This window comes from Corvus cornix, chromosome 12, assembly GCF_000738735.6.
Source record: "Corvus cornix cornix isolate S_Up_H32 chromosome 12, ASM73873v5, whole genome shotgun sequence".
Taxonomy (NCBI): domain Eukaryota; kingdom Metazoa; phylum Chordata; class Aves; order Passeriformes; family Corvidae; genus Corvus; species Corvus cornix.
In genome coordinates this window covers 13,728,905-13,756,020 of record NC_046342.1, presented here as the reverse complement: position 1 = coordinate 13,756,020, position 27,116 = coordinate 13,728,905, and the positions used below count along the sequence as shown (strand labels likewise).

General features: G+C 44.5%; 1 protein-coding gene across 1 annotated transcript in view; it reads right to left on the bottom strand.

Annotated features, from left to right (window-relative positions):
* SYNPR (synaptoporin) overlaps positions 1-25,449 on the bottom strand; it is a 111,484-nt gene extending 86,035 nt beyond the window's left edge. Inside the window, exons 1-2 of the mRNA XM_039558925.1 lie at positions 25,341-25,449; positions 25,187-25,252 (exon numbers count right to left, since the gene is read on the bottom strand). Of these exons, the coding sequence (XP_039414859.1) occupies positions 25,187-25,252; positions 25,341-25,358 (84 nt within the window). The 5' untranslated portion in view covers positions 25,359-25,449. The remainder of the gene's footprint in view (positions 1-25,186; positions 25,253-25,340) is intronic.
* Positions 25,450-27,116: the final 1,667 nt, after the last annotated feature.

Here is a 27,116-nt window from a genome sequence, read left to right as displayed (position 1 = left end):
CTAGTTACCTGCAATTTTCCATCTCCCATGCAAGTCAGGGCAGTCATATGGAACTAAAGGCTGAAAAGTGAGGGACTGTTTGCCCATGAACCCCATGGCCTTGAGGGTGCCACAGCTCCAGGACTCCTCCAAAAACACACTGTGAGAGCTGCTGCCTTAACAGAAGGAGCTGAGATCAAAGAGAGGGGAAGGGAAACCAAGTAATGGGGCTGCTGCTTCCCAAGGACTGTCCAGAAGAGGTGGGTGAGCCGTTCTGGCCCTTAACTGACCAATTCCCACTTTCTTCCATCACCCCAAAAGCAGGTTTTATGAGGAATTCACAACCTTGCACATGGCTACAGCCTCTGTAGAACACGTTGTTTAAACAAGGGACAACTGTTTGGCACTTGTGAGAAATGTGGCCATGCCCCTTAAGAAAATGCTGTTTGGTATCATGTTGATGCATCATCCTCTTGCCACAGTATTTTTAGAGATATCTGTGATTTCTAGCCCTTTCCAGGGTAGGAAAAAAATCCCACTTTGGCCACCATGGGCACAGGTCAAGGAAAAGCAATCGCACAGGCACCGTGGTACTATGAATACGTAGCAAGTGCTGGTACCCTTTTGCTGTAAAACAGAGGGGGCACACACACAGAGGATTTGGACCCAGATCTTCTTCCTCCAGGTACCGACTTTAAACACTTTGCAACAGCTAAAGCAGCACAAGGATTCCACATTCAGTTCTGAACTTCTCCCTAACCTTTGTGGTGGCATTAGCATAAGGCAAGGAGACATATTTTGACTCCCATCTGTGCAAATCCTTCCCGTGCTGCGGAATCAACATTCTGTCAACCAATTATTTTATGCTGTATCACAGCACCGGGGTGGGGGGGGGGTGGGGGAGATGAGGGGGAATCATCACACCTACAATCAAAAGAGCAAGGTTTTGCAATACAGCATGTACTAAAGATGTCTGTCTTAAGTCAAACTAGCAGCCATATTTTATTCAAGAAGCATGTAAACAAATCTGGCACATTCATTATAAAAAAATTGTGTACCTAGCATGTTCATCACATTTCAGATATTCTATTTCTCCCTTCCCACTGAGCTCCATGGAGACAAGTCAATCAGAGTTAACCATCTGGTAATCCTTAGCCCAGGCTGTGCAGCTGCTACCTACCATTTTTAATCAGGGCTATGTCTTCCATTCATGCTAAATAGGAGGCATGAACAGCTGCTTGGCCAACACTTTCAAGCAAGCACTCTCTCTCTCTCTCTCTTTAGCATTCCTGGCTTCTCTTCCTTTCAGCTTTATATTTTGCCTATGTTTTACAAGCAGTCACTTAAAAAAAAAAGTAATTGTGAAACAAGAGGAAAATGCTTCTGGTCATTAAATCTTTAGAGAGTATATCTGCTCCTAACAAGTTCCTGGGGGACACAGAGTCCAATCACAGTCTCTGATTTTAGAAAATAAAAATTAGTGTGTCCATGGAAATGCCTTGTTTGGGTTTTTTTTAACCTACAGATCCCTGCAGAATGGTTCTCCACTGCACATTTCAGGTAGAGAAGTTTTAAGCATGTGAGAGGTAAGATGAATTTAAATTAAGAACACATGGATTAGTTTTTAAAATGGGCACAGCTTACAGGAATTTCCTAGCTTACAGGAAAGGTTTCCTGCAGGCTTTCCTGTATCCCAGCACCTAAGCAGAAGCCTCCCTGCCTCCAGGAGATGGAACGGAAGGGCACATGCCAAAATCACTACCAAATCAGGCTGTCTCACCTCCTTTGCTCAGGTCCACAGGAGATGCTTCCCTGTGAACCACGCCTTAAGCTTCTCCCATCATCCAAAAAGCTTTGGGGTTATTTTTGAAGGAAATCCAACTGAATGGCAACCAAATCTTTTCCAGAGATCTAAATATTCCAGCATCAGCACAGCAGTATCTCAGCTGCAACTGCTCCAAAGAGCAGCATGCATCCTGCCCAGGTGATGGGTACTAGCCCAGCTCCATGCTGGGCACACACATTCATCCCTCCTTCTCTGCCTTGGATGCATCCAGAGCCATGGCTGTAAACATCTTACCATAGTAACATGAAAAAAATCAACTTCTATCCATTGCCAATGGCAAATTTGCTGCAAAGTCAGGGAGATGGGTCGTGACAACCCATGGTGATGCCACCTAGTAGGAATGACTCAGAGAGAACTGGTACCCAGCCCAGCAGAATTTCCACCTGGATCTTGTGGGTGCAGACACTGAGGTGTTGGCTAAGCCTGTTTGTTTAGGCCAACTCCTCCAGCACAGGTGCTTCTGTAAAACATGTTTTCACATCTGTTTTTTCCTGAAATCTTCCTTCACCCAGGAGATGTTTTACATATTCTAGTCTTTCAGAAGAGCAGAGTCTTGGGAGCACGGAAATCACCCATTGCCTCTATGCTCTGGTGCAACAATAGTCACAAATTATACCCGAAAGTGTTAGAGAATGTTTTAACCCTGCAGAACATCGTTATTTGTTCCACCTACCAAAAGACAAAACCAACATGGTCATACTGAAAATAATAATAATAATTTAAAAAAAGACACAATGATACAGATGTTAGAAAACGTTGTCTTTATTAATGACGTGGGGATATAAAATCTTGCATGGGTTAATCAATTAGTTTGCCTGAACAGAAAATAAATAGACAACATTTTCAGTACACAACAGTACATAAAGGTTAATGTAATCATGCATTCCTCCGAGCCCACCATGAATTCAGCATGTAACTTCCATGAATTTGCCACAAGTAAAAAAATACAAGAAATAAGTTAGATGACAGGATCGTGTTTCATCTTGTGGAGGGAAAATTCCTCCAAAACACAAACATGTCAGAGCAAATTTTCAGAGAAAAATAGTCTAGAATTGTGGTAGAAGGACCCTGTGAAAATAGCTCTAGGATAATGAGTGCCATCAAATCGATAAGGTCCACTTCTCCTTATGGCCTTTATGCACACACACACAGAAGATTACTGCAAACATTCTGCTTTAATGGCATTTTAGTTTTTCATCGGGGATAAAAACAGTCTTTGCCGTATCTAAATGTGCGGATTCACAACAACTCTTGCATCAATCTGAGTGAATTGGAAGAATAAAATATGAATGCTATGTTAGCCCTTCTGGGAAGACTTATTTCAACCAAAAAAATCCTCCTCATGAGTGATGGACCAATGCATGCACATCTCTACGCAATGATCAGGATGAGGGCAGTGAAAATGGGGCAAGAGAGGTGTGGAAGAAAAGAGATAGTGAAAAGCACAAGTGCAGATGATTTCTTGACTGGAAAAATAATGCATAAAAGAGAGGAACAGTATTCTGCCACAAACCAACCCAATTAAACTGGAACCATGAGCTGTACATATCAAACTGGCCCTTGCTGTCTTCTGGTTGTAGGTCAGTATTTCCAGTCTGCAAATCCTGTGTATGTTCTCTGATAACCTCTGAGGCACCCTTCCCCTTGTGCATCCCTTCATGCTATGGAAGTGAATAAAATTTAAATTTAGGATAGAAAAATACAGTAAACGCCAATCACAAATTTACATACACTAACCAAAGGTGGCACCAAACTAGAGGAGTGTCGCGAGCCGTCCGGCTGCTGCTTGTCGGTGCCAGAGCACAAGGTGCCACAACCTTCCTAAAAGCGTCTCCAAAGCAAAGCCACTCGGCAGGACCAGCACACACTCACACATGTGTGCATGCACACACACACGGACAGCTCCTTCAAATGGGTTGATGGCAAAGAGGCAGGAAGGGTCTTCGTATAGAGTTCCACGGGAGAGGTTTACTGCAGCTACACCGTGAAAGGTTCCAGGAACAAAGACAGAGAACAATGGAGAGTCCAGGGTTATACAGGGGAGCAGAGAAAGCATCAGAGACCAATGATCTGAGGGCACAGGGGCAGTACAAAGGCAGGACTAGGGTAAGGGGACCAGTGGGGAAACTGTGGGGGAGTGGTGAAGGGCAAGGGCCAATGCGGGAACAGGGAGTGGAGAACTTTCTAGCACATGGGACACATAAGGTAACAAAGGGGTGAAGAGGCTAACAAGCCAACCAGGGAAGCAGAACTGGGGTACATTAATAGAACAGGGCAAAGCATCCTAGGGGAAGCCCCTTTTGTTCACCCTAACCTGGGGAGGTTCTCTTGTACTAGGGACTGTCTACTAATGGACGCTCTTTGTCCCTTGAACCACTGGCTCACTGGCCGCCACAGAGGAGTATTAAAAAGCATGAGAGACAACTCATTTTATGGCACTTGCTCTGCTTTTGCCAGCTGCTCTACAGGCAACACTGAGAACAGCAATACATTTCCAGAGGTCATGATGCAGCAGAAACTCAGGCTCAGCAACTCTTACACAAACTAGCACATGCCAAAAAAGTACAGAAAACACCTTCTGTGACTGAAGTGAAGACCAAGAGATGTCCTCAGTCACCGTAATGACACAAAATTGTAAAAACCCAACCTTTGCAGCCAAAATACTCTTATGAATTATCCTAAGCAGCAATACCCTTGCTGTAGCCAATGGTTGCTACTTCTGGCAGAAAAGCTGATTCTCTGATGACTGCTACACAAAAAAAAGGGACATCTTTTCTGATACGGAACCATTTCTTCCCTCGAGCCCTTGATTTCACTGCTACAATATGAGGCAAGGGATGTTACCCCTTGCCCCAGAAAGGGATGTCTCCTGCGATTGTGAAAAGCTCATGGCACTTAAACCCCTCAAATAGTCAAATGAACTCGGTGAAGTACCATTAATCCTCACAGCAATTGAGCAAGCCCTGGACAGACACACATCCACCACTGCAAAGATTCAGAATGGCTCTGTGCTTTCACACTTGCACACAAGGTGCACACTGTCCTGGGTTGCAGTGTATTCTATTACCATCCTCATGAGTTGTTGAAATCAGGTGGGGCAGTGTTTCCTTGCCTCCTCCCCCCAGACTATCTTTCTGTTAATGACCCATCATTGTCCTGCCACATGACTCAGAGATAACTCCCTCCGGACCATCTTCTGTTAATGAGCTTAATCAATGCCTGGCCTCATGACTCATCATCCCATTGTGAGATGCTCCACCCAGAGGGAGGAACCAAGCATTCCATCCTGGATATAATCTGAGATTCTGAACACTACAGACACCCTTTCCACTGGATTCCCAGAAGACAGGAGCTACACAGCCACCACTGGACCTTCTGAGGAAGAGCAGGCCCTTTCTACAGGATCACTGCTTCGACAGAACCACATCCATCACTTCAGGAGGACAGCAGCCACCATTTTATCGGACTGCCGCCACCAGCCTGATTAACAGGGAGTCAGGTTGTATCCTGACTCTGTCAGTTTAAACCAGTGTTTTCTGCCTTTATTCTTTTTTAATTTCCCTATTATATTGTTATTCTGACTTGGTGCCTCGCACTGGTTTGTTTTCAAACTAGTACACATACCTACCTCATATTTTAAAAAGTCCAGAGTACTAATACAGGATGTGCTGGGATGCTGAGCCCCAAACCCATGCAATGAAGGGTTTGGTTTTAATAACCCAACACATGGTGTGGGGGGGAGGGGGATTGTCATAAAGTAACACCTTCTCTTTGAGAAAAATTCAATTTTTACAGAATATGGTCACAACAAAGATTGCATTCTTCCTTAGATTTACTCCCAAAAAACCCCAACCAAATCACAACCTGCTGGATGTGAGGTATAATAATGGTGGTGGTGATGATTTTGGTTTTTTCCCCTCCCCACCAAGTATACTACTTATGAAACTGAGGCTGAAAAGACTGAAAGTGAATTTCAGCATCTTTAATTTGGAAAACAGAATGAACTAGAAATCTGGAAAAATAACTTGTGACTAATATGCAGATTTTATCAGCTTGTAGATCGGAAGCCACAGTTTGCTGGAAGTTGTCTCCTTTTCTGCTAATTTGCCTCAGATGAAAAAGGCACTTGTGTTCTCTCTCTAAGTGAATACTTCGCCTCAGAGCCTTTTGCAGCATATGCTCAAGCTTGCAGTTACTATTGATAGAACGGGAAAGAATGACAATTCTCAAGATTTCATAAAAATTGTTCTTAAGCTGAAATGCTGCAGAATTTAATTTATAATTCAGATATTTACACTCAAACATCAGTCCTGAAACTTTCCCTTACAACACTCCTACCACAGGTGGAATTTAATTTAAATAAAGGCTGCAATGTTGTGTGTTCAGACTGTGGCTCACCAGAGCCTGTCGTGAAAGCTGGTGATGACCATAAAACAGTAGAAGCGTTCAGACTACTTTAGGCCAAATGTCCAGTGGAATACCCAAAAACTGCTAATTTGGAAGAGGATGGACACATGATTTTAGAGTGAGAAGTGTGCTCTGTGGTCATTAGCTGAAATCCTGGGAATATCCATGTGAGGAGCAGAGGAAGCTGGTTTAGCAAGAGGGCAGAGACTGGGGGAGCGAAGCCTCACAAGGGAAGAATGACCATGCTCCTTGTATCCAGCATTATTTCAACCCACCAGCTCCAGGGCTAAGGCATCATAAGGTGAAGTCATCAATTATATATAATCTACAGAAGGGGCAAAACCTGCATCACACAGATTATTCCTGCAGGATCAAGGCTTGTAATTACTCTCAACCACAGGTTTCTACAGCAGTCAAATCCTTGGTTTTCTCCATCCTAAAAACTACACATCTCAGAGTGTCTGTCACAGCAGGGACATCCCCTGACAGATCATTACCCCCACCCCAAATGTCAGTGCAGCACTGGGAGTTTGGAGGAGAAAGCACAGGAGATGGTGCATCTGGAAGCTGCTCTGTTTCTTTCACTCCTCCCCTCTGACCCCACAGCCACACCACAAGAGATGAGATGTACAGCGGGGAAAGTGCAGATGGGCCATTGCACTGCCCATTTCTCTGTGTTTCTACTGCTCTGATTTGAGAATTTGTGCAGGTATTTCTGTCTGAAAATGGTAACTATGCCAAACTTCAATCCCATCAGTGTACGACAGAATACAACTCTCATTTCCATGCTCTTAGGCATGCAATAAACTAAAGGCACCACAACTAGGAGGTACATGCAGATAGCTATAGGAATGCATTTGTAACAGTTGAGGATTACAACTATGAATTATACCTAGAAACCAAATGTCCATTTCCTAGGTTTTTTCCTAAAGCACCATGGTATGGATAGAGACAGATAGAGGAGCTCGTGCAATCCCTTAGACAAAGTGACTAAAGCTACCAAAATACGTATGACCAGGTAAGCAACATGATACTGTCACTCAGTTAACAGCACCATAAATGAGAATCTAACACAGAAAATGTATCCCTGAGGAGTGTGAAAATACATTAACTCCTTGATGCTCTTCACAGTCCATTATGAGCTACAGGAGACAGGCCATAATATCCAAATCCCCAGCATCAAAGATTAAAGTTACAATACACAGCCATAATCAATTTTAATTATAACAATCACCCTATAAGAAGCTAATTGGATCAATAAGTGAATTCCCAACAAGTGCAATGAGCTGCACATTCTGCAGCCTAATTATCCCTGCCTATGGCTACAGAAAGAGTTTGTTCTCAGCACTATTGGGATAAGATCACTTTTAAATTGGCTGGGGCTGCAGATCCCAACATTGCCAGCCCTCCGCATCCCAAAGGCTCACTGCAAAGGGCAAGTCTTTCAGAGCAGCTGCAGAGAGCTACGTACCCACCACAGAGGTCTTCATTACAATTGGTATTTGAAGCATAAAACATTCAACAACAGGATATTTCAACTCCTAAAACCAGTCAATTACGTTTGCTGAATTAGCCTGTATGACTGAGTTGGTGAGTGCAACAAAGGAATAAGAGTGAAACAAAAGCCCTGTTTAAAATAGGTTGTTCCTTTAGAAAATGTTGTAATTACACACTGCAAATACATTTGCATGTTCAATGAGTAGTACATGTTTCTTGTGATGAGAAAGCCTGGAAGAGCTTAATCAAAGTCTAGCTTATCAGCAAAGGTTAATTGGCTTCCATAGTGCATCATCCATCAGAATCTAGCATTAGTGCAAGCTTCACCAACCATTAGTTGGCAGAAAATCCCAATTTATTTTGATAACAGAGGTCTTACCTCCGGGGGTTTCCATGACCACATAATCAGGTGGTGCATCAGTGGCCCATCCCATGCCCTCCAGTCAGCATCACCCAGTTAATCAACTCAACAGCCAGGGAAGATGGGAACTGACCATGATGCAGAGTAATTTGGGAAGAAAAAAAGGTACAAGGGTGATACATAATGAGTTGAAATCTTTTTCTTTTAAGAAAGAGTGCAAAATAGAAACTAATTAATAAACTGCCATGAGTAAAGCAACCCAAAATGCAAAATAATAACGGACTGAAGTTTTCCCTCCAGCAAGCTGCTGTACATCTCAGTTTGTGAACTGTAAGGCTGATTTCCCCAGCATTATGCAAAGAAACAGCCCTTTTTTCTTTTATTTAGTCTTCATATTTCAGCTACTGAGTCTTCTTTACCCTAAGCTGAGTTTGCAGGCAAGGAATAAACCCATTCCTGGGCATGATCTGCCTATCCAAAAATCTGGAATTATTTTAGGGAAGCATATCTTAGTACTTCCAGACTTGTATTTCCACCACCACAGCACATGACTACAAATGACAAAATCTAAAGAAAGTCAGACCTTACAGAGGGCAGAGGCTGAAGATTAATTTATTAATGTAACACTTCATCTGAAATCATCTTACATCTGTGTCACAGCTTGAAATTCTTATAATCAACCTAGTAGAAACTATCACAAGATGCTATTGGCTTGGTGCAAGACAACAGCAAGGACACAGGCCCAGAATTTATTGCCATACCAAACCTAGCATGCAGGAAACATTATTGCCATTTCAATCCAGTGACTAATTCAAGGGTGAAGAATCATGTCCTGCCAGGATCACCTGTAATCAAATTGTGGCTGTGTGCCACTAGGCCACAGCCAAATGCTGGTTGGAGTCTCACATAGTGATCAAAAAGGCAATGAGATGGCTCTGTAAGTATTATAGATTCATCAATACAGCACTTATTACTGAGAACCTGAGCTAATTAGCACTGCCCCTCTGACAGCATCACATTAGGATCCAACCCATCCCCTCCACATGGCACTGCCTGGTGCTGAGTCAGTCCTCACAGCTCATCCATCCTGTTGGGATGACATGAAGCACATACCCCAATTGCACTTCTCATTCAAATCACCCAGCTACAAAACTCAACTACAACGGTTAAACACAAGCAACACAATCTAATTTTGTGCTTCAGAAGATCAACTAAGAGTCCCCTCACCATCTATAAATCCAAGAGCCAGACCTGGACGATTAGGACCGCATGTTTCCTAGGTGATAAGCCTTTCATTTTTCTGGAAGACATTTGAAATAGAGCATAGGAAGATTAATCCTCCCCAGAGAAGGGAGAGTTCACTGACTAATTTCTCTTGCATTTAGATGTCATAATTAGGCATGTTGATTCTTCTGCTTTGTTCCTTACCATTATAATGAAATAATTAAGACAACTTCATGGAAATATTTGAAAGCTCATTTCACTTTGTCTTCTCAAAACATGGGCCACCTAACAATCACATGCACACTCAAAGGGAAAAGCAAAGGCAGACTCTTGCCTTATTTATCTCCGTAATTCATCAGGCATCAACTTCAGGCAGCAAAGTGCTGCCTCAGGCTCCGCTCCATTTGCTGCCTATCATGACTATGAACAGCAACACAAATGAGATCCTTCTGGTGTGACCAGGACACACATTGCTCTGCTAAGCTCTCTCAGCAGCTTGTTATCAAGGGGGACTGGAGAGAGGCTGACCCCCTCCGAGAGTTATGAAGAAAGGAAAAGCAATATTTGTAATTCTCCTTGCAGAGACTCATCGTAGTGTTCTTACAAAATATTATGCAAATGTTATTTCCAGTTCAAATTGTTTTAAGATTCTTGGAAGATAATGCTAAAATGTCTACACTGAGGAGCGCTCATGATCTCTCCAATCTCTCAGACAGCAGCACAAGCAGGTTTTTCAAATACAAGTATGACATTATCCATGAAGGACTCAATCTTTGCATCCACAAGAGGAAAACATAAGACAAGTGGTTTGCAGGCTTCCTGATGGTCCTCAGGGATGTAAAGTTTGGCTAAATGGATCAGGGCCTGAACAGTGTGGATTGTGCACATCTGCATGGATACTCGGGAGTGCTGAAATTGGAAGAATTATGAGAAGGATGAATGAAGATATTAAACATGCAAAAAGGTCCAAGAAAAGCCACTTAAATTGAAAAGGATTTTCTCATGTCTAATTCAACATTACTAATTCAACACCTGATAAGAATTCTCTGATCTCTCCAGCATGTCTCAAATTTAAATAACTTTATGCAATTTTGTATTAAATATCCTTTCAAATATTAATCTTGTAAAAACAGAGGGAAATGCATATGCATTTTAAAACATGCTCGCTTCACAAATACCACTAAAGCAAACTGATACAAAACCATGGTCTCCCAGCCCCTGAGGGGCAAAGGCAATGACCAAAAAGAAAGAGGTCATTCCTCCAAAAGCATGCAGATGTGCTGCCCTGGAATATGACACCACATGTGTTAGATATGGATGAGTGTTTAGGTCCAAAGTGAGCACAGAACTTTCCAGAAGTGGGGCATTTACTGCAGACTGGTATTGAGCACTGGAGTATCTTGACCCAAGAAACGACATCGCAGCCTTCTCCACATTTGCTCTTCATGTAAAGCTCACCCAGACCCTCGTGAGTGATGTAGCTCTGGCAGAGCACAAGCTGTTAACATTTAATAGGCGTCTCCTGTACCCAGTGGTCACTGTGACAGCAGGGAACCAATGTTTATGATTCAACACTTCAAACGGAAATCTTAGATGTGGCTACCTCTCAACAGGAGGAAACATCTGAAGAATGTGTTTTTCTGATATTTTTACTCCCTGAGAAACGAAGGGTGCCTTCTGTATGACTCACATCCATGTTTTTCACTTGTGATATTTTTAAACTCTGAGATCCAAAACTGATTGGAATGCAAAAAGTATGACTTTTCTCCCGTCCTACCCCGAAGGGCCTTTCAGCCAGTGACAGGTGACAGTAGGAACTGGGAGTGGGTCATCTCCAGGTGTACAATGGGGGTAGAAAGCTTAAAAGAAACAGCTTTAGAATTTATGGATGTCAGCCATATAGGAAAGCTAAAAGGTTTGATGAAAAAGAAGTACACAGACTTCTTTCCTATGAGAACACCAACAGAAAAACCCATTCAGAATAAGGGTTCCTTTCTCTACCCCCAGCCAAAAGTATCTTTACAGTGTAGCTGAGAAGCAAATTTTTAAAAATGCAGTTAATTAAATACACAATTGAAAGAGATATCCTCATGACAAGTGATCCAATGCAGATTGTCTACATGAATTTCCTCTCACTGCACATTCCTTCCCAAATTCTGCACTCTTATATTAGGGCATCATGGAGAAAACCACACCTGTCCTAGTTGCACCCCGACTGTGCAGATCTTAATTGTTCAGTCCTCAAAGAGTCAAAAGATGCAAAAAACGAATACAACAAACAATGACAGAAGAGTTCCAATGCTTTGAAACTGCTCCCCAGCTTCTTTTTCAGCTTGGAGAAGGCTGAAGGGTTCCTTGCTGGACCAAGGCTCACCATAAAATCCTGTTGGCTAGGCTAAAATGTCTTTAGCATCAAGCCAATGTAAATGCTGCCTTTCTTTAAATACAGTTTAGTTCCTTTAAAGCACCATTCAAGAGACCTAAATGCCAGCCTCAAGCTCAGACACAAGTAAGTCTTCAAAGGAAATTCACAGGCAAGGTTTTGCTCTGGCAGAAAGCTCTTGCTAATGGTTTCGCAAAACCTTTTTTTTCTCCGCAAGAGCAAGAAAGCAGAGAAAACTTGAGGCCAAAGAACCACACAAGCAGTCAGAACAACAGTAAAACCTGGAAACTCAAAGGTAAGAGAGGGGTTTCTGCCCAGTCAGGGGGAAGGTGGCTGCAAACGCTCACAGGATGCAGGAGCACACCAGGCTCCTCTGTACTGCCAGTGTGAATAAACAGGAGTGAATCACCAAAACATCTGAAGCAACTTCTTCTAAAAGAAATAACCTGCAAAGGACAGAAAACCTGACTAACGATTAAGATCAAAAGGGGTAACATCAACACAGAAACCTATTCAGTCTATACAAAAATGTCACCAGCTCTCCAAGAGACAAAGAACACAGTTTGCTTTTCAGCAACCTAGAAAGGTACAAGATACAGAGTTTAAATACATTTCCATTCAGATAAATTACCTCTTCCCCTCCCCACCAGCAGCTTTTAAAAGATTCATCTTCAACTTACAGCACTGGAGGGGTTTTTCTTCTCAGATTTTTAATTCACTGGCATCATAAAGACCTTTAGCAATTTACAGTGTGAAGAGCACTTTCTCCTCAGATTGCCCTGCTTTGAGTCAGTTTGTACATTACAGTTACTTCATTACTTACATTGCATTACACAGGGGCAAACGCAGCAGCCGCTGCTCTCTGCAGCAGATGTGCCCCAGGGCCAGCATCAGCCAGATGTTTCCGAGGGCCCCACATCAGGAGCAGGGGCTACCCCAACTGCCCCTCTGCAGTGCTGATCCTGACACAGACCTCTTACCTTACTTCTAGTTTGAAAGTGGGGTAAATGTGTGAAATACTGCAGAGGACACAGCCACATCAGCAGGCTACACTAATCAAAGTGTTGCAATTAGCAAAATAAAAAAAAAATCACCAAGCCAACAAAACAAAAACCCCATACCTATGGGAGACATCCAAATTCTGTCGAACTGCAGAAGGAACACCAGAGGGACCAGAATGTATTTCTTCTTGCCTCTTGTCATGATGGTCTCAGCTGTTTGTCCTCCTGTAAGTCAGAGGGATGCAAGCCAGACTCCTCAAACCCTCATGCTACGCTCCCCCCATGTAGTTTTGGTGACAGTTGGATCAGGAGCAGAGACACAAATTTCATGGTTTAGCAGCCATGACCAATCAATGCACAAAGTTTTCACCCTGCCAGTCAGTTACTGTCTAACAAAATGGCACCTGGGCCAGAAAATCCCATGGGTTTTCTTTAGACATGTTCAAAGCAGAGCATTCCCACATCTTGTTGCCTAATTCCTGACTGCTGCTTCTCTGAGATGTCTTTCTCACAAGCACTTCCCATCTCTACAAACTACATGTTGGCTTTAAACATTGCAGACAATGCACGTGGTAAAAACCAGAATAGACTGCAAGAATCTCACCTTCCTCTTTGAAGGTACCTGCGCTTTCTAGGGTATTAAGCTGCTGCAATGCCAGGAGGCCTGTCCATAGGGAATACATGTGCACTATACATGGCATGTTGAATCTAATTTTTCTGCGTACCACCATATGGAACAGAATCTTAGCAGCATCAAACGTTTACCTAAACTCCATTAATGTCTTCTGCAAGCCAATATTTATAGCATACACATGAGTAGCTGCTGTCAGAGTGTGTATAAATGTTAAACTGAACTGTTAAAGAAACATAATGACAGATGTAGAGATGCTGAAGACTGCAATCTATTCTAATTTATGATAATTTATTTCCATCATCTGGAGCCCTATTCAGAAGGGAAAGCTGAATGCATCCCAAAGCGCATCATGGGGTGGAGTGTAAAAACCCCAGAAAAAAAAAAAAAAATCTCTTTTAAAGGAAGCAAGAGTACTCTTGTTCTAACACCCAGGACATGCTTAGCAATCTCTCTGTGCAGAAGCAATACAGATGTGGGGTACTCAAGCTCTGCCTCTTGGCAGCCCAGTGACACATGGGTTTCAATGCAATTTGGGAATAGCTGGGAACTGTTTGTCCCATGAGAGATGTCTGATCACTGCTGAGTCACTACTTTTGGGGGACTAAGCTGCACAGTGAACATTTATGAGCTCTTTCAGAGCCTCTCCAGCTGCATGAACAACCAATGCTGCACCCATGGGTGGCCAGCACTAATGAGCACGTAAATTTGAAGAGGCAAAGCCATTTTTAGAAATGAGTGAACTATGCCGTGGTGAGCTATATGGCAGAAAGACCTTTTCTGTTTGATTCCTCAGCAACACAAGCTGTGCTGGATCAGTTCTGCCATGAGACCCAAAACTCATCTCCCTCTCCTGTTGCTGTCATTCTGCTGTGAAAGCCATGGTGGAGAGGATGAAAAAAAGAGAAGGGGGAAAAAAAAAAGCAGTGACAGTACTTGGTCCCTGCAGTGGGGACCACCGCTGGGCCATGGAAGACCACAGGCAAGGAGCTCATTTTCATGGCATCATCCCTGCCTGGGAAGCGCCAGGTCACACGCAGCAGTGGCAGGAGGCTCGTACCCTGTGGCACAGCCAGCATCCCCTGCATATGTTGGCCCGCCGTGGAGCCAGCTCCTGCTGCCTGCCAGGGCCTCACAATCTGGACAGGCACAGATTTTGTGCTGGAACAGGCACCCTCTCTGCAGAGCTGCCTACCACGAGTGACAGGCTGCCACAGCAGCCCCAGGACCACACGCAGCCCACGGAGCCAACGCAGCAAAACACGGAGGCTTAGGAATGCTGATTCTCTGCTGAGCGAACTGTGCTGCTTCTGCACAGCTCTGAAAAATTCCACAGTTGGCCATAAAAAGGGCTAGGCATACAATATATGCATAGACTACACCACCAGCATGCACCCATGGACTTACACGTCAGATGACAATTTTCAACCAAAACAATCTTCTGCATTTTACACTCACTTGTCTTTTCCCAAGAGTTGTCATCTCTCCAAAAATTTTTGACTTTTCTAAGTGCCAACGCTAAGGGCTTGCAAAATCTACCCTGGGAACACCACTGCTGTGCCTGCAGCGAGTTTGGGTTGGCCCCTTGCACTGCTCCTGCTCTGGATATCAGCTGCCACAGCCAGACTACACCATTCCAATGGGCAGAAGGATCCCACTTGGGATGATCCATCACTGATTTCTCCAGAAGGAGTGAGCCTAGGGCATCTCAGCAGGGTGTGCAGAGGAGGAGAATACAACCATTTCTGTAGAGAATATCTCCTTACAGAAATATTTTGTGCTGAAATATTGTAGTTTCTGTTGCAAATATTCATCCATTCATGATCTCACCAAAGTGCCAGTTTTCAAAGGAAATTTGGAGTAAGAATTATTTTTCCCTCAAGTAAGTGAAATTTATTTTCCCAAAGCAGCTCTACCAATGACTGCTTTTGATGTAGCAATGACAGATTCTTCCCTGACATCTTAGGTACAGCCCAAATTGCAAAGGACAAATATTCCATATGATCCTCAATCACCTGCCCCAGCCTATAACCCATGAGGAAACTCCTTCTAATACCTTTCCTGCTGCTCTGTGCCTGGCTGCAAGGAAAGCCAGCCTGCCAAACTGGGTACTTGGCTGGGATTTATCGATGGATGTGCCCAGCCAACAACATCCAGTGTTGCTTCTGCTCTCTAACTGAAGAATCAAAGTTTATTAATTCTTCCACTTGAAATTAAATCTCTTTCACAATAAAATCTCCACTCTTGGCCTCAACCCTCTCAATGAGTAATTCTACCAAGGAAACTCTTCTTGCAGCACTGTTCACAGAAGATTAAAAAAAGGGAGTGAATATGTTTAGAGAGTAACTCTACTGAGCCATACTTGTGAATAATCCCTCTGTCCACATGTCCATGGGTCACCAGTTGGAAAAGACAGCCTGCAATGCACTCAGTACTTGGCAGGGAGCAGCTTTTGCACTTTCATCCATCCTCAAATGCGTCCTTGCATCTGTGTGCAAGATTAGAACAAAACGCTGCTACGACAGAACAGCACACACCATGTGTATCAGTTCACCAAGATCAAAGGCACACAGCAGTGAAGAATTTAATTAAAATGTTAAAATTAAACAGGAAGGCATCCATTGTTTAATTTTTGGCAGGCATCTTCTTTCAAACGGGGTTCTAATTCCATTCCAGAGCACTGACTGCCCTTGGAGATGGCAATCAGGAGAGCTCTGCCGGATTTATCGGCTGCTGGATTTGGCAGTGGGGGAATCCCACGCTTGCTTTGGCTTTCAAGCACAGTCCCTAAAAAAACATTAAAAGAAACTGCTCAGCTTCAAAGGATAATTATTGCTATATATATATTCTGCAGTAATAAGCCAACTTCCAGTATCAAACCTAAGCCCCTTGGGCTGGTCACGAGATACACCCAAGAGCACCGTTCCCCCTTAAGAGTCCCAACAGAGAGGTGTGACCTTGCCATGTTCAACCACTTCAAGACACCCTTCCCTCCATACAAAGGCGGTTTGAAATGGAGTAAAAACTGGTGCAAAGAAGTGATGTTTTGCGTGCAGCATGGCCTCTGTGCAGGAAGGAGCAGGAGTAAGCAACTATGTGGTTTTAGACTCGCACGCAGATGGGGGCCTTGTCTTGTTTGCTTTTGCTTCAAGCATACCTCCAGCACACAGCCAGGGAGAAGATTATTCTGCAAACAGTTCAAGCAAGGCTCAAGTTTGCAAGTTTGCTTGTTAAATAACTGTAAGATATTTCCTGTCTTCCTGGGGTATTTTGATCTGAATGCTTAAGGCAGCCATAGACCATACAGCCCACCTCAAGGAGGTTGAGTCAAGAAGCCAGTTGTCTCCTTGGTTTTTGGGAACCTAGCAAGGAAGATTTTGCTTCTTCTTTAATACTATCTGGAATGCCACAGAGGTTCTTCACCTAATATGAAGATTGTCAAATCCAGTGTCAAACATGGGGCCTCAATACAAGCATGCATGTGACAAAGGATCTGAGCTGGGGCTTATTACTTCAAGCCAAAGATACATCACCTGAGAAATTACACAGGAGGGCAGAGCATTAACATCAGGAAAAGGGAAGACCAAGGACAAACACAACAAACTTCTCTTTGAAATTCAAAGAGCTACTGTAGAGCTGTTACTATAAATTACTTCCTGATGTATCAATGATCTTGCTGATGTTGGGCAGCATTTCATTTTGAAATCTTCTGGGCAGAATTTTACCCTCAATACTTCAGGCTTTTGAGTATTTCTAGTGAATATTCAGCCAGGCTGTTTGCAGCAGGCTCTAGTATTTCTCATAGAATAAAGATCAAGTTGACAAGTTGGGACTTTTGCAAGAGAGTCAGATCAGCTTTATTTCTGACAGCAGGTCTGGGACTGTACACCTCTCCTCTGAAAATGTATAACACTTCATTGAAATCTTCCTGCTCCGGTTCTTCTCCCGCTTCCTTAACACTACCTCCCTTCCTGCACATTTCAGTGACTAGTATGGGGTCTTCTATCAAAGAGGCTTCTCCAATCCAGCAAAAGCCCCCTGTGTCATGGTCTCTGATCACTGAAAACATCCTCACTAACTTCTGCCTTGCAGTGGCCCAGCCAAACTGGGCTGGAACATCTGCACCAGCACTTATCCAGGACCTGGAGCCCACAGAGCTCCCCACAATCAGACTGCAGCACTTTATGCTCCTCACAGTATTAGCTCAGCAGCTTTCACAGGCTCTGCCTCTAACACAGCCTTCTTTCTCCCAGATGCTAAGGCGTTCTGGAAAAGGCACAGACAGAACAGCTTGCTCAGAGAAACACATTTACCTATTCATTAGAACATCACAAAAAAAGAAAGGTAAAACAATGAAGAGCAATGAGCACATTACTTCAGCCTTTCCTGAGCGTTTTTCCTGGGTCATGCACCTACCCCACTGCTTTAAGGGCCAAAGCTGACACTCATCTTGTGAGACCTTTGTGCTTTGCTCTCAACACTGAGGTCCATAACATTTGCTTCATGCCACAGATGGCTGCTCATCTGGAACACCCTCTCTCCTTAGGGGCCACGCCAGTCTAATCCTCTGCTGATCTTCTCCCCTGGCAGCATTATGAAAATACTTCACCACAGCAGAACCCAAGCTGTTCAACACAAGACTCTGTTCCCTCCCATCACAACCAACCTCTGAGCCTGACCCACAGGACTTCTCCCCTCACCATCCATTCCAGTTTAGGTTTGAGCACTTACAAATGCATGCAAATACTCCATCCAAAACCGTGGAGCATGCACTCATGGATGTGCCTGCATCCATAGGATGCTAATGAGGCAACACTTAATATTTTTTTATATAAAATGTTCTTAGAGAATACTTCCTTACTTAAATGAATGTTATATATCAAAGCCTTTCAATGCCATAAGTGTATCTACAATTATAATAATTGGAATCTCCATCATTTTACGTGGTTTAGGATTTTCCTTAAGAATGGGAAGCACTATTAGCTTTTTTAACTGAGTGAAGTATTCAGAATGGGAAAGCACTGCTTCCAAGAACAAACCTGAGGAGTCTCTACAATGGCCAGAAGATAAAACTGTGCAAATTAAAGAAAAAGCTTACAGTTTGCCTATATTCAGTATTCTTTCGCTTTTGCCAAAAAGCAAGCAAGCTGTCACCTTAGCAACTATGTCACACTTTGCAGCACATATGCCACTTTGAACAAACACCTTAAACACAGCATCTCCACGCTGTATGTTCCTTTCTATAATGTTCTTAACAGCACTCTGTAGATCCCCCTGAGAATAAAATCCATGAAGACCCCTCTGGCAGCTGCTTGGCTGGACAGACACAGCCAAGTGCTGTTTTCCACACTGCACCCCAGGCCCATATTAAGACAGAGATATTTTTATTCAGTGCCCAAGGGGAAACCTGAGCTTGCAGATGTGCAGCTTTGTCTTCCACCACCGGCCCTGTGCTGAGTCCAGTATTACCTGCTTTCTGCCTCTCCTCTTTCTCTGCTCAGGACAAGGTCCTCTCCCTTGGAGCAAGAGTGGACAACCTCACCAAGCAACATCTCCTGCCCCTTGGAATCATACACAGTGCCATGAATGCAGGTTAAGCTGGGGACCAGAGCATCCAAATGACAAAAAGGGTTCTATGAGAAGCACCTCCAAGCCTGTCCTCTCCCAGCTGCAACATCTGAATCCAGAGATATCAACATGCAGGGCTTTTACCCGGGGCTCCGATTATGCAGATGCTGATTTAGAGGAGTGATGACTGAAACATCGCCCTCATAAAAATTGTCAAGGAGACTTTAACTGTGTTTGTCTAATAGCAGAACCCTCTATCTCTACACATCTTATTGCTAGTTTGAAAGTCAGATCATTTTTGTTCTTCTTTTCATAGAAACCTGGTTTGCATATATAATCAAATTTAGCATTAATGAGTCTCTTTCCTCATCTTCTATTCCTAATGCTTCAAACAGCCACACTCAGATAAGAGCAGCCATTGAAATGGCTTACCATGAGATTTTACCAGTTTCACCCAGGTGTTTCCACAGCAGCAGCACGTAACTCCAAAAAGTCCTGCTCCTGGAGCCCTGTCTCTCAACCATATGTGCTAATCCTACATAACTATTTTATACCAAGTCACACTCTGGGCTACTTGAGAATCATCAGGACTTAAATGAATTGTTAGGTGACCTTTTAAAATCAGCTCTTCCATGATCACAAAACAGTCCTAAATGAAAAATGGTAGGCATTTTCCAGATGAAAGATATCATTTATTTACAATGTGGTCAGGCACTGCTGACCTTTTCCCTTCCCTTGTATCAGCATTTGTACCATTTTAACAGCAACTTTTTGATGAGCACAGTTCTCAGTTTCCAACCAGATATGCACGCAGATAATCATGGATGTGAACAGCAAAGCAGACAGCTCTCTGCAGACTGCGTAAAACATGGGATCACAAGACAGATTTCCTGCTCTTTTACTTATGTTCTGGGTTTTCAGTCTTTAGAGCTCCCATCTTTCTTCTGCTACCTTGATCTAAAACCATATGATTTATCAAAGCCAGAGGTTTCAGACTCGTGAGACTCGCAGAAGCTGAGACTTTAAGACACAAGGTAAAACACCATGTAGGCACTGCCAGTGCTTCTGCTGCCTTTATACCAGGCCCACTGGCAGAGAGACATGTGGCTTTCACATCTGCCTTCAACGAAACTACAAAAACTTTTCAGATCCTTCCTGTCACACACCACAGACCCTGATGTCTAATGGCAAAATCCACTTCCTGGGCTCTTCCTGATAAAAATAACTTGCCTGATGGAGTTCCCTGCCTTCAGATTACCCCAGTAAGTGCTCAGAAGTTGCAGGCCCAAAGCCAAGGACCAATGAAGCCTGTTCCCAGGGCTCAGGTCTCTTGAATGCTCACATCCCAACAGGATCATCGTGACAATTTTTGCCTGCCCAGAGCTGCAGTGTATTTTGCATGCATTATGCTAAGCTGCCTATAAGAAATCATCCAATTAATGACAGCTTACAGAGAAGGGTTAGTTACACAGTAATTACCTTTCTAATAATAAAATTCCATAGAAATGGATTTACATTTTTTGATTAAATCGCACGTGTTTTACTGACCTGACACTACACATACAAGACCTTTGAGGTAGCAATTGGGACCCAGTTTACAAGAACAGCTAAGTACCTACATTCCCAGGCAGACATCAAAAGACTTGACAATGTATTTTTAACAGTGTTTGTGCTTCTTACACATCAAGACGGATGGACCCAGCACTAAATGCAGCATCTGATCCTGGCATTGCATAAGCAACATCACCAGACAATAAGAAATATTACCTTTTTTTAAGGCTTTCCTTTCAATATGACGGTAGAGAAAATCAAACATTCAGCTCTTCCATCCTGCATCCATGAAGAGCATTAAGCTTCAGCAAGCTAACCCTGCTCCATCAGCTAAATCTCTGCCCATACCATAGTAGCCAGCACCCTTCCAGTTAAGCAAAAACCAAACAAACATATGCAAATTGATGAAGAGTCTCAAGCAACTATAAAACATCCGAGGCCTGTAATACACTAGACAGAGCAAACTACTAATCACACATGCTTCATGCAAGCATTACTTTCTTATTTCTTTCCCATTTATTTTCAGCATCTCAAGATATCTAGGCTTTTCTAGGGCATACTTGAAAGCACGCAGCTACTTATGTCCATTTATATGCATGCAAATATAATCCAACAAAAGTGCTCCATGGCCAAATGAGCAATCAGCACTAGGACAAAAGACAAGACTTACTATCAGTCTTTCAAGATTCAGATTCCCCTTGCCTTCTGAGCACACATCTGTGTGCAAGGCAAGAGGTGCTAACCCTTTCAGAATCTATACCATCAAAGCAAGCTTGACACTTGCCAGGCAGGCAACAGTTTTTCCTGGCTTTTTTCCTGGCTCACCAGTCAAGTGATCACAGTGTGAAGGCAAGGAAGCAAAGCAAGGTTAGCTTGGTCCATGTACACCACACATAGATTTTTCAAACCATCATCGTCCAATTTCCCCCAAAGATTTGTTGTCCAAATGCCCTGCAGTGCTTTGGAACTCTTTGGTACATCCCATAAAGATGCTCATAAGCAGTGATTATAGCCAGTCGCGCAAGGCCTGGAATGTATGTTTTTTGCATAAAGGCAAGAATTAAAACAACTCCTCAGACACATTTGAGTTCACTGAACATCCTAACATTCACTTCCAAGTTGTCCTATCAAGAAAAGCCATAGTGTCCACAAGATTTGTCCTGCAACATAAATGATTCACACATGCCCTGATAAAAGCTGCACTTGCTTAGACAGAGCTACAATGTGGTCTTTGTGCCAAAAATACCCCCTGCCCATACCAGCCCAGACAGAGCTGAAAGCTGGTGGAGATGGGCGCTCAGTGCAAGGTACTTTAAAACACCAACCTACAGATTACCATATCAAGGCAATCACAGCATCTCCCACCTGGCACAATGGTGGAGTTTCTGCATCCCTGCTATTTATGGAGGAATACAGGGAAAGACATTATGGACAGCACTGCAGCTCCTGTTACTTTACACAAAAATGGACAAGTATCAGGTTGCTTTGGGTTTTCAGACGGAAAGCTGTTTGTGGCAATTCACAGTGTAATTAACCTTCTCCCCCCACCCCTCCTGCAGCCTAGGGATACAAAGTTTCCATTTTTACAAAAGTATTTCTGCCAGTAACAGCCTGAGTACAGCAGGCAGTTCCTATACCCATCACACTGCACGGGGAGAGCCTTGCTTTTCATTTAATTTCCTCTTCTAGGGCTCCAGAGAGGCAGCAACTGCAAAACAAACAGACCAAAAGTGACAAACTTGCTTGTCTTGCTCACTTTTTGCAAGCCCAAATAAAAGCAGTCTAAACACATCCAGAGAGTCGCAGGACTGAAATTAATCCAGGGAGACAAATGAACATTTTCTTCTCTTTCATCTTTCCTTATTCATTATTGTCAGGTGCACATATAAGAGAGTTATTTTTCAAGTGAAGTTGTGAGAGTGTTTGTGACATTGCTACTGGTTGTAGTGCCCCAGTGGATTATCTGAGAAATAAGCTTTAGAAGAACATTCTTCCCATGCAAAGATCTGTGGAGAAACAGCCAAAGGAGGAGCAGGACCAAATACAGCTTTTAAACAGCTCTTCCCTGCCCCCAGCACATGCCATGAGTTGACTCAAAGCTGGAAACACCCAGGCCTGACCCAGTACAGCTGTGCGCATTTTTCCAAGCTCAGATTTGTGATCCTCATGTTTTATTGCCAAGGTGGAGTTCAAAAAATGCAACCCTTGCATAATTGCTACAAGTCAATTTCTTGGTTTCTTTTCTTCCTCTTAACCTTTCCCGGGCCTGAGCCAATGTTGTCTCTAAATGGCTTCTAAATGCAATTTGTTGTCTGAAAATAAGATTACAATGTACATGGGAATTACAAATGAAAACATATTACAGTGCTATGAATATTCAGAAGAATCAGCCTTATCTCAGCAGCTTTCCTCTGGGTGTTAGGTGACCATCAAAGTAGGAAATTCAAGAAGGTTAGGTAAGGTCCCTGCTCCTCGAGACAGAGGTCCATGTCTGAGCCAGACTACAGGTAAACTGGAATCTGCACACCTAAAGATTAATTCTGCAACAGTTACAGTTACACATCCGAGAAATGTACAGCTGCTTCAGTTGCCTCCAGACCTGCAAATGTGTGCGCCCACAAACACACAAATTTTAGCAGCAGAGGTTTATGAATAAAGACGTGCTCACCCCAGAGTCACTGTGAGCCAACCCAAACCATCCAGACAATGAGTGCAAATTCAAGGCTGGATTGCATGGACAAGCTAAGGACATTTTCAGCCTGCACCACCTCCACCCTACCAGCCCTTCTGAGGAGCCCCCACAACTCTGCCATCTGTGCTGCAATACCACAGAGCCTCCCCCCAAGCACGAGAGCCACCCAACGCCCAGAATCGCTGCGTCACTAGCTGGGCTATGAACTTTATTTCTTTGCAGATGCAATCTAGGACTCAAGTGGGAGGTGTTAAGGGGTGTAATTTGACTGTTCTGATCAAGTGCAAAGAGGTCTGTGAGGCTGCCGGGGGACACAGAAGCGGACACAGAATTGACTGGAGCATTTGGTCTTCTTTTAAAGTTTAAAATTATGATTAGGCTGATAAAAAGAGTCTGAGGGAGATGTGGACAATTAGCTGAGACTGGAGATGGTAGAGAGAGGTGGACAGAAGCTGGGAGGCATGGTAAGAAGAGAAGGAAGATGGGTGTAATAAGATTAATTGAATAGAGATGGAATTTCAGTAATCCAAAAAGCCTTTTAAGTATATTAAAAAAAAAATAATAAGGTCTTCCACACTCTGAAATATCATGAACTAAACTTGGCTTAATTCTACTTACACATACATGTCAAACAGAGAGAAAGTAATTTCTCAGATCATCTTAAATGTTACCACACTCTGCACCCTTCTCCCACAATCCCTTATTGCCAAGGACTGGCCCACCTTGGCCGTGTCAGAAGAGCTCTGTTTACACACAGCTGTGTGTGCATGTATGTGTACACACACAGGCAACGTGCACTTGTAGCAGCCAGAAGAGTTCTACTTGTGGCTTCCAACCATGACAAAGGGAGCTTTTATATTTGGCTGTTGGAAGAAGTTACAGACCCAGGAAAGTGCCAAGAGAAGAGCTCCCACTCGCTGTCCCCAGGATGCCAACACACTGAGCGGGGTGGGAACAATTTTCTTGATGGCACAGCCCAGAGTCAGTCCAGAGTCCTTCCCAGAAGGGCTTGCTTCCCAAGCTCCATTAGATACAGCCTCATCAGGCAGACAGCCAAAAGACCACGCTCCCAGTGACTATTTTCCATAGGAACAGCTTTGCTCCCCATTCTTCTGCCCCATAGTGAGCGCTGCAGACTGTCTGAAGCACCCTCAGACCAGCACCTTGGGCTCAGTCCCTGGATGTCCTGACTTCTCCTTGAGGCAGGAGCAGCAGTGCCAGGTGGGTTTGTAAAGCTCTGGGCAAAGAACACAAGGGACCTTGTCTGTCCACTGCTACATGCAGATGACCCCACTGTGAGGCCGCCCCATCCCAGGCCATGGCACCACCACATCCACCATCACCCAACTCCACAGGACCTGATGCTTCAAGGTGCCCAATGGGGAAGAGAAGGTGCTTCTAGTGAGCAGGGACAGAGTCTGGGGCATGTAGCTGCCCCAGCACACCAAAACACCCCCTCACAGGCACCCCAGTCCGGGCTGTGCATTGCAGGCGCCAACGTGTATAAGCGCACCCGCACAGGGACGCGCCCCCCAGAGTACGCGCCTTACATAATTCCCCAGCCAGTCGGCGTTAGGGGAATGTGATTAATCCTCCATGACATGTTCTGAACTTTCCGTTCAGAAAGGCTCTCTGCTCCCGTAGACCTACTGGCGATGGATGTCATTTGACCCGCAGACTTCACTACGAATGAGCATCAGAGCAATACACAGTGACATTGCTCCGCACACCAATTATCTGCCTCCTTCCCCGCTCGGCCCAGAGACAAGTTTGCTAAATGCATAATGAGGATTTTATTTTCCTCGGTGTTGTTTTATGTTTTTAAAATTCGTTTACAGCCAGCACAAGGAAGGGGGGTCGGGGGGGGACGGGACACCCACAAACCCAGCCACCAGACCGCCCCGCCGGCCACAGCGCTGTAGGACGCGAGTCCCCGGCCCCTCGCCCCGTATCCCCGTCCCTCAGCCCGACCCAGCTCCCACCTGTTCCGACGGGCGGGCACTTTGGCGACAGCCCCCCCGCCACCCTCCACAGCCCGGGACTCACCCACTCGAGCACCCTGAGGAAGGCCAGCGGCTCCTTCACCACTCGGAAAGTGCCCGCGGAGGCGAGCTGCGGGCAGAGAGAGGGGTCAGCACCGCGCCCGCTCCGCGCGCCCCGCAGCGCAGCGCCCGCCCCCCGCCCGCGGGGCTCCGCGTACCTGGTCCACCGCCTCCATGGCGCCGCAGCCCCGCTGCCCGGAGCCGAGCGGAGCCTCCCGCCCGCCAGCCGGGATGCGCGGCGCTGCCCCCGCGCAGGCCGGGCGGAGCAGCCGGGCGGGGCCCGCGCCCCCCGCACCGCCCCGCGGAGCCGCCCCGGCCCCCACCTACTGCCCCCGCCGAGCCGCCCCAGCCGCCGCTCCGGCGCTTCTTGTAGCGGTGTTCATCTTCCGGTAATTAGTATTATTTTTTTTTTTTCCTTTTTTTTTTTTAATTGTATTTCTGGCAGGAAGGAGATGGGAGACATCGGGAAAAATGAAATAAAATTAAAAAAAAAAAACAAACCAAACAAACAAGCGAACTGCCTCCTCACCGCGCGCACAGAAACTATTAATATTTTAGGGGATGGCACTCGCTGCGCCGTGCTCTTCCGTCCCCTCTTCCCCTCCCGGGAGGAACTCGCTCGTCGCCCCCGCGGCCGCAGGGCTGCAGCTCTGCGCTCTCAGCTCTCGCTCCATCCTGCTTTTCGAGCATTTCCTTGACAGCAGAACAGCGTTTTCTGTCTTGCCGTTGTCCTGGCCTCGTTTCCCAGCAGAGCCTTAACAATCCTAATGCATCCCGGGTGGCACAGCCCGGCAGGAGCGGAGGTTCCCTGCGCCCATCCACGCTCACTGACAGTGTTTCTAGCTCCTTGTGACATTAAAACAGTGCTGTGAGGATTTTGCGATGGAGCAAGTTCCTGCCCCAGTAAAGGCTCAGGACACAACTCCATCACCCTGTTTAAGGGCACAACAGCCTCTAGACTGAGACCCCGAGTCTGCAAACATTTGCATATTCAACTTCACTGCCACCCTGATAACCGGTTGTGCCACCAGAAGGACACCGGTGCTCAAATAGGATTTCAGCCATAAGTAGGTCAGAGATCTGCCTAAAAAATATCTGAAGCTTTTACTCTCTGTAAGGAATCATCCATCTGCAAAAGTTTAATAAGTTAATTAGTTTTGCTTAAATTAAATCTCTATTATTAAAACCCTAAACAATAAGCTAAATGTATTCTTGGAGTAAACAAGATGGGGTGGAGGGGGGATGGGGGGAGGAGGAAGAAGATTAATTTATGAAGTTTTCACTGGAACTTGAGGCAGACGATTTTGTGTCAAAATCACAGATCTGGAACAAAGTCATCTGAAGTCTGGTAGCAGTGGGACTGGGCCCAGTTTTTTAAAAACTTAAATAATCTCTTTTTTTTAACCTTATCAAAACCAGCTTTCAGGTCAGAATAACATTTAAATTTTTTCAATTAAAAATTCTTGTATTTTCTGTGCTCTTTTCTTTCTACCCTAGGAAAAAACAGGAAAGGAAAATGAATAATTTTCCTTACAAAATAATATCAAGTATGCTTTAGTTTATTTATATAACATCGTCTAGGGAATACAAAATACTTCTCAGCAGTTCTAGGAATTGCTAAATTCCAGTGCTGTGGAAGGCAGAGTCCCCTAACAGAGGCAGAAGGACAGAGCATCCATAAATCTCCAACAGACACAAGCAGGCAGGGACGCACAATCATCCATCTGACTTTCAGCCATAATTTCTCCCACTGATACAGAGATGCAGGGCCAGGTCACTGCAAGCCACCTGCCTTCAGTTCTCATGCCTGAAGAAGAAATTATTATGGAATATCCCGTGCTGGAAGGGGACCCACAAGGATCATTGAATCTAAATTAGTCTAGTACCCAAGAGCAACAGGGTAACCATTCTGCCTCCTGCAGAGATTTCCAGCT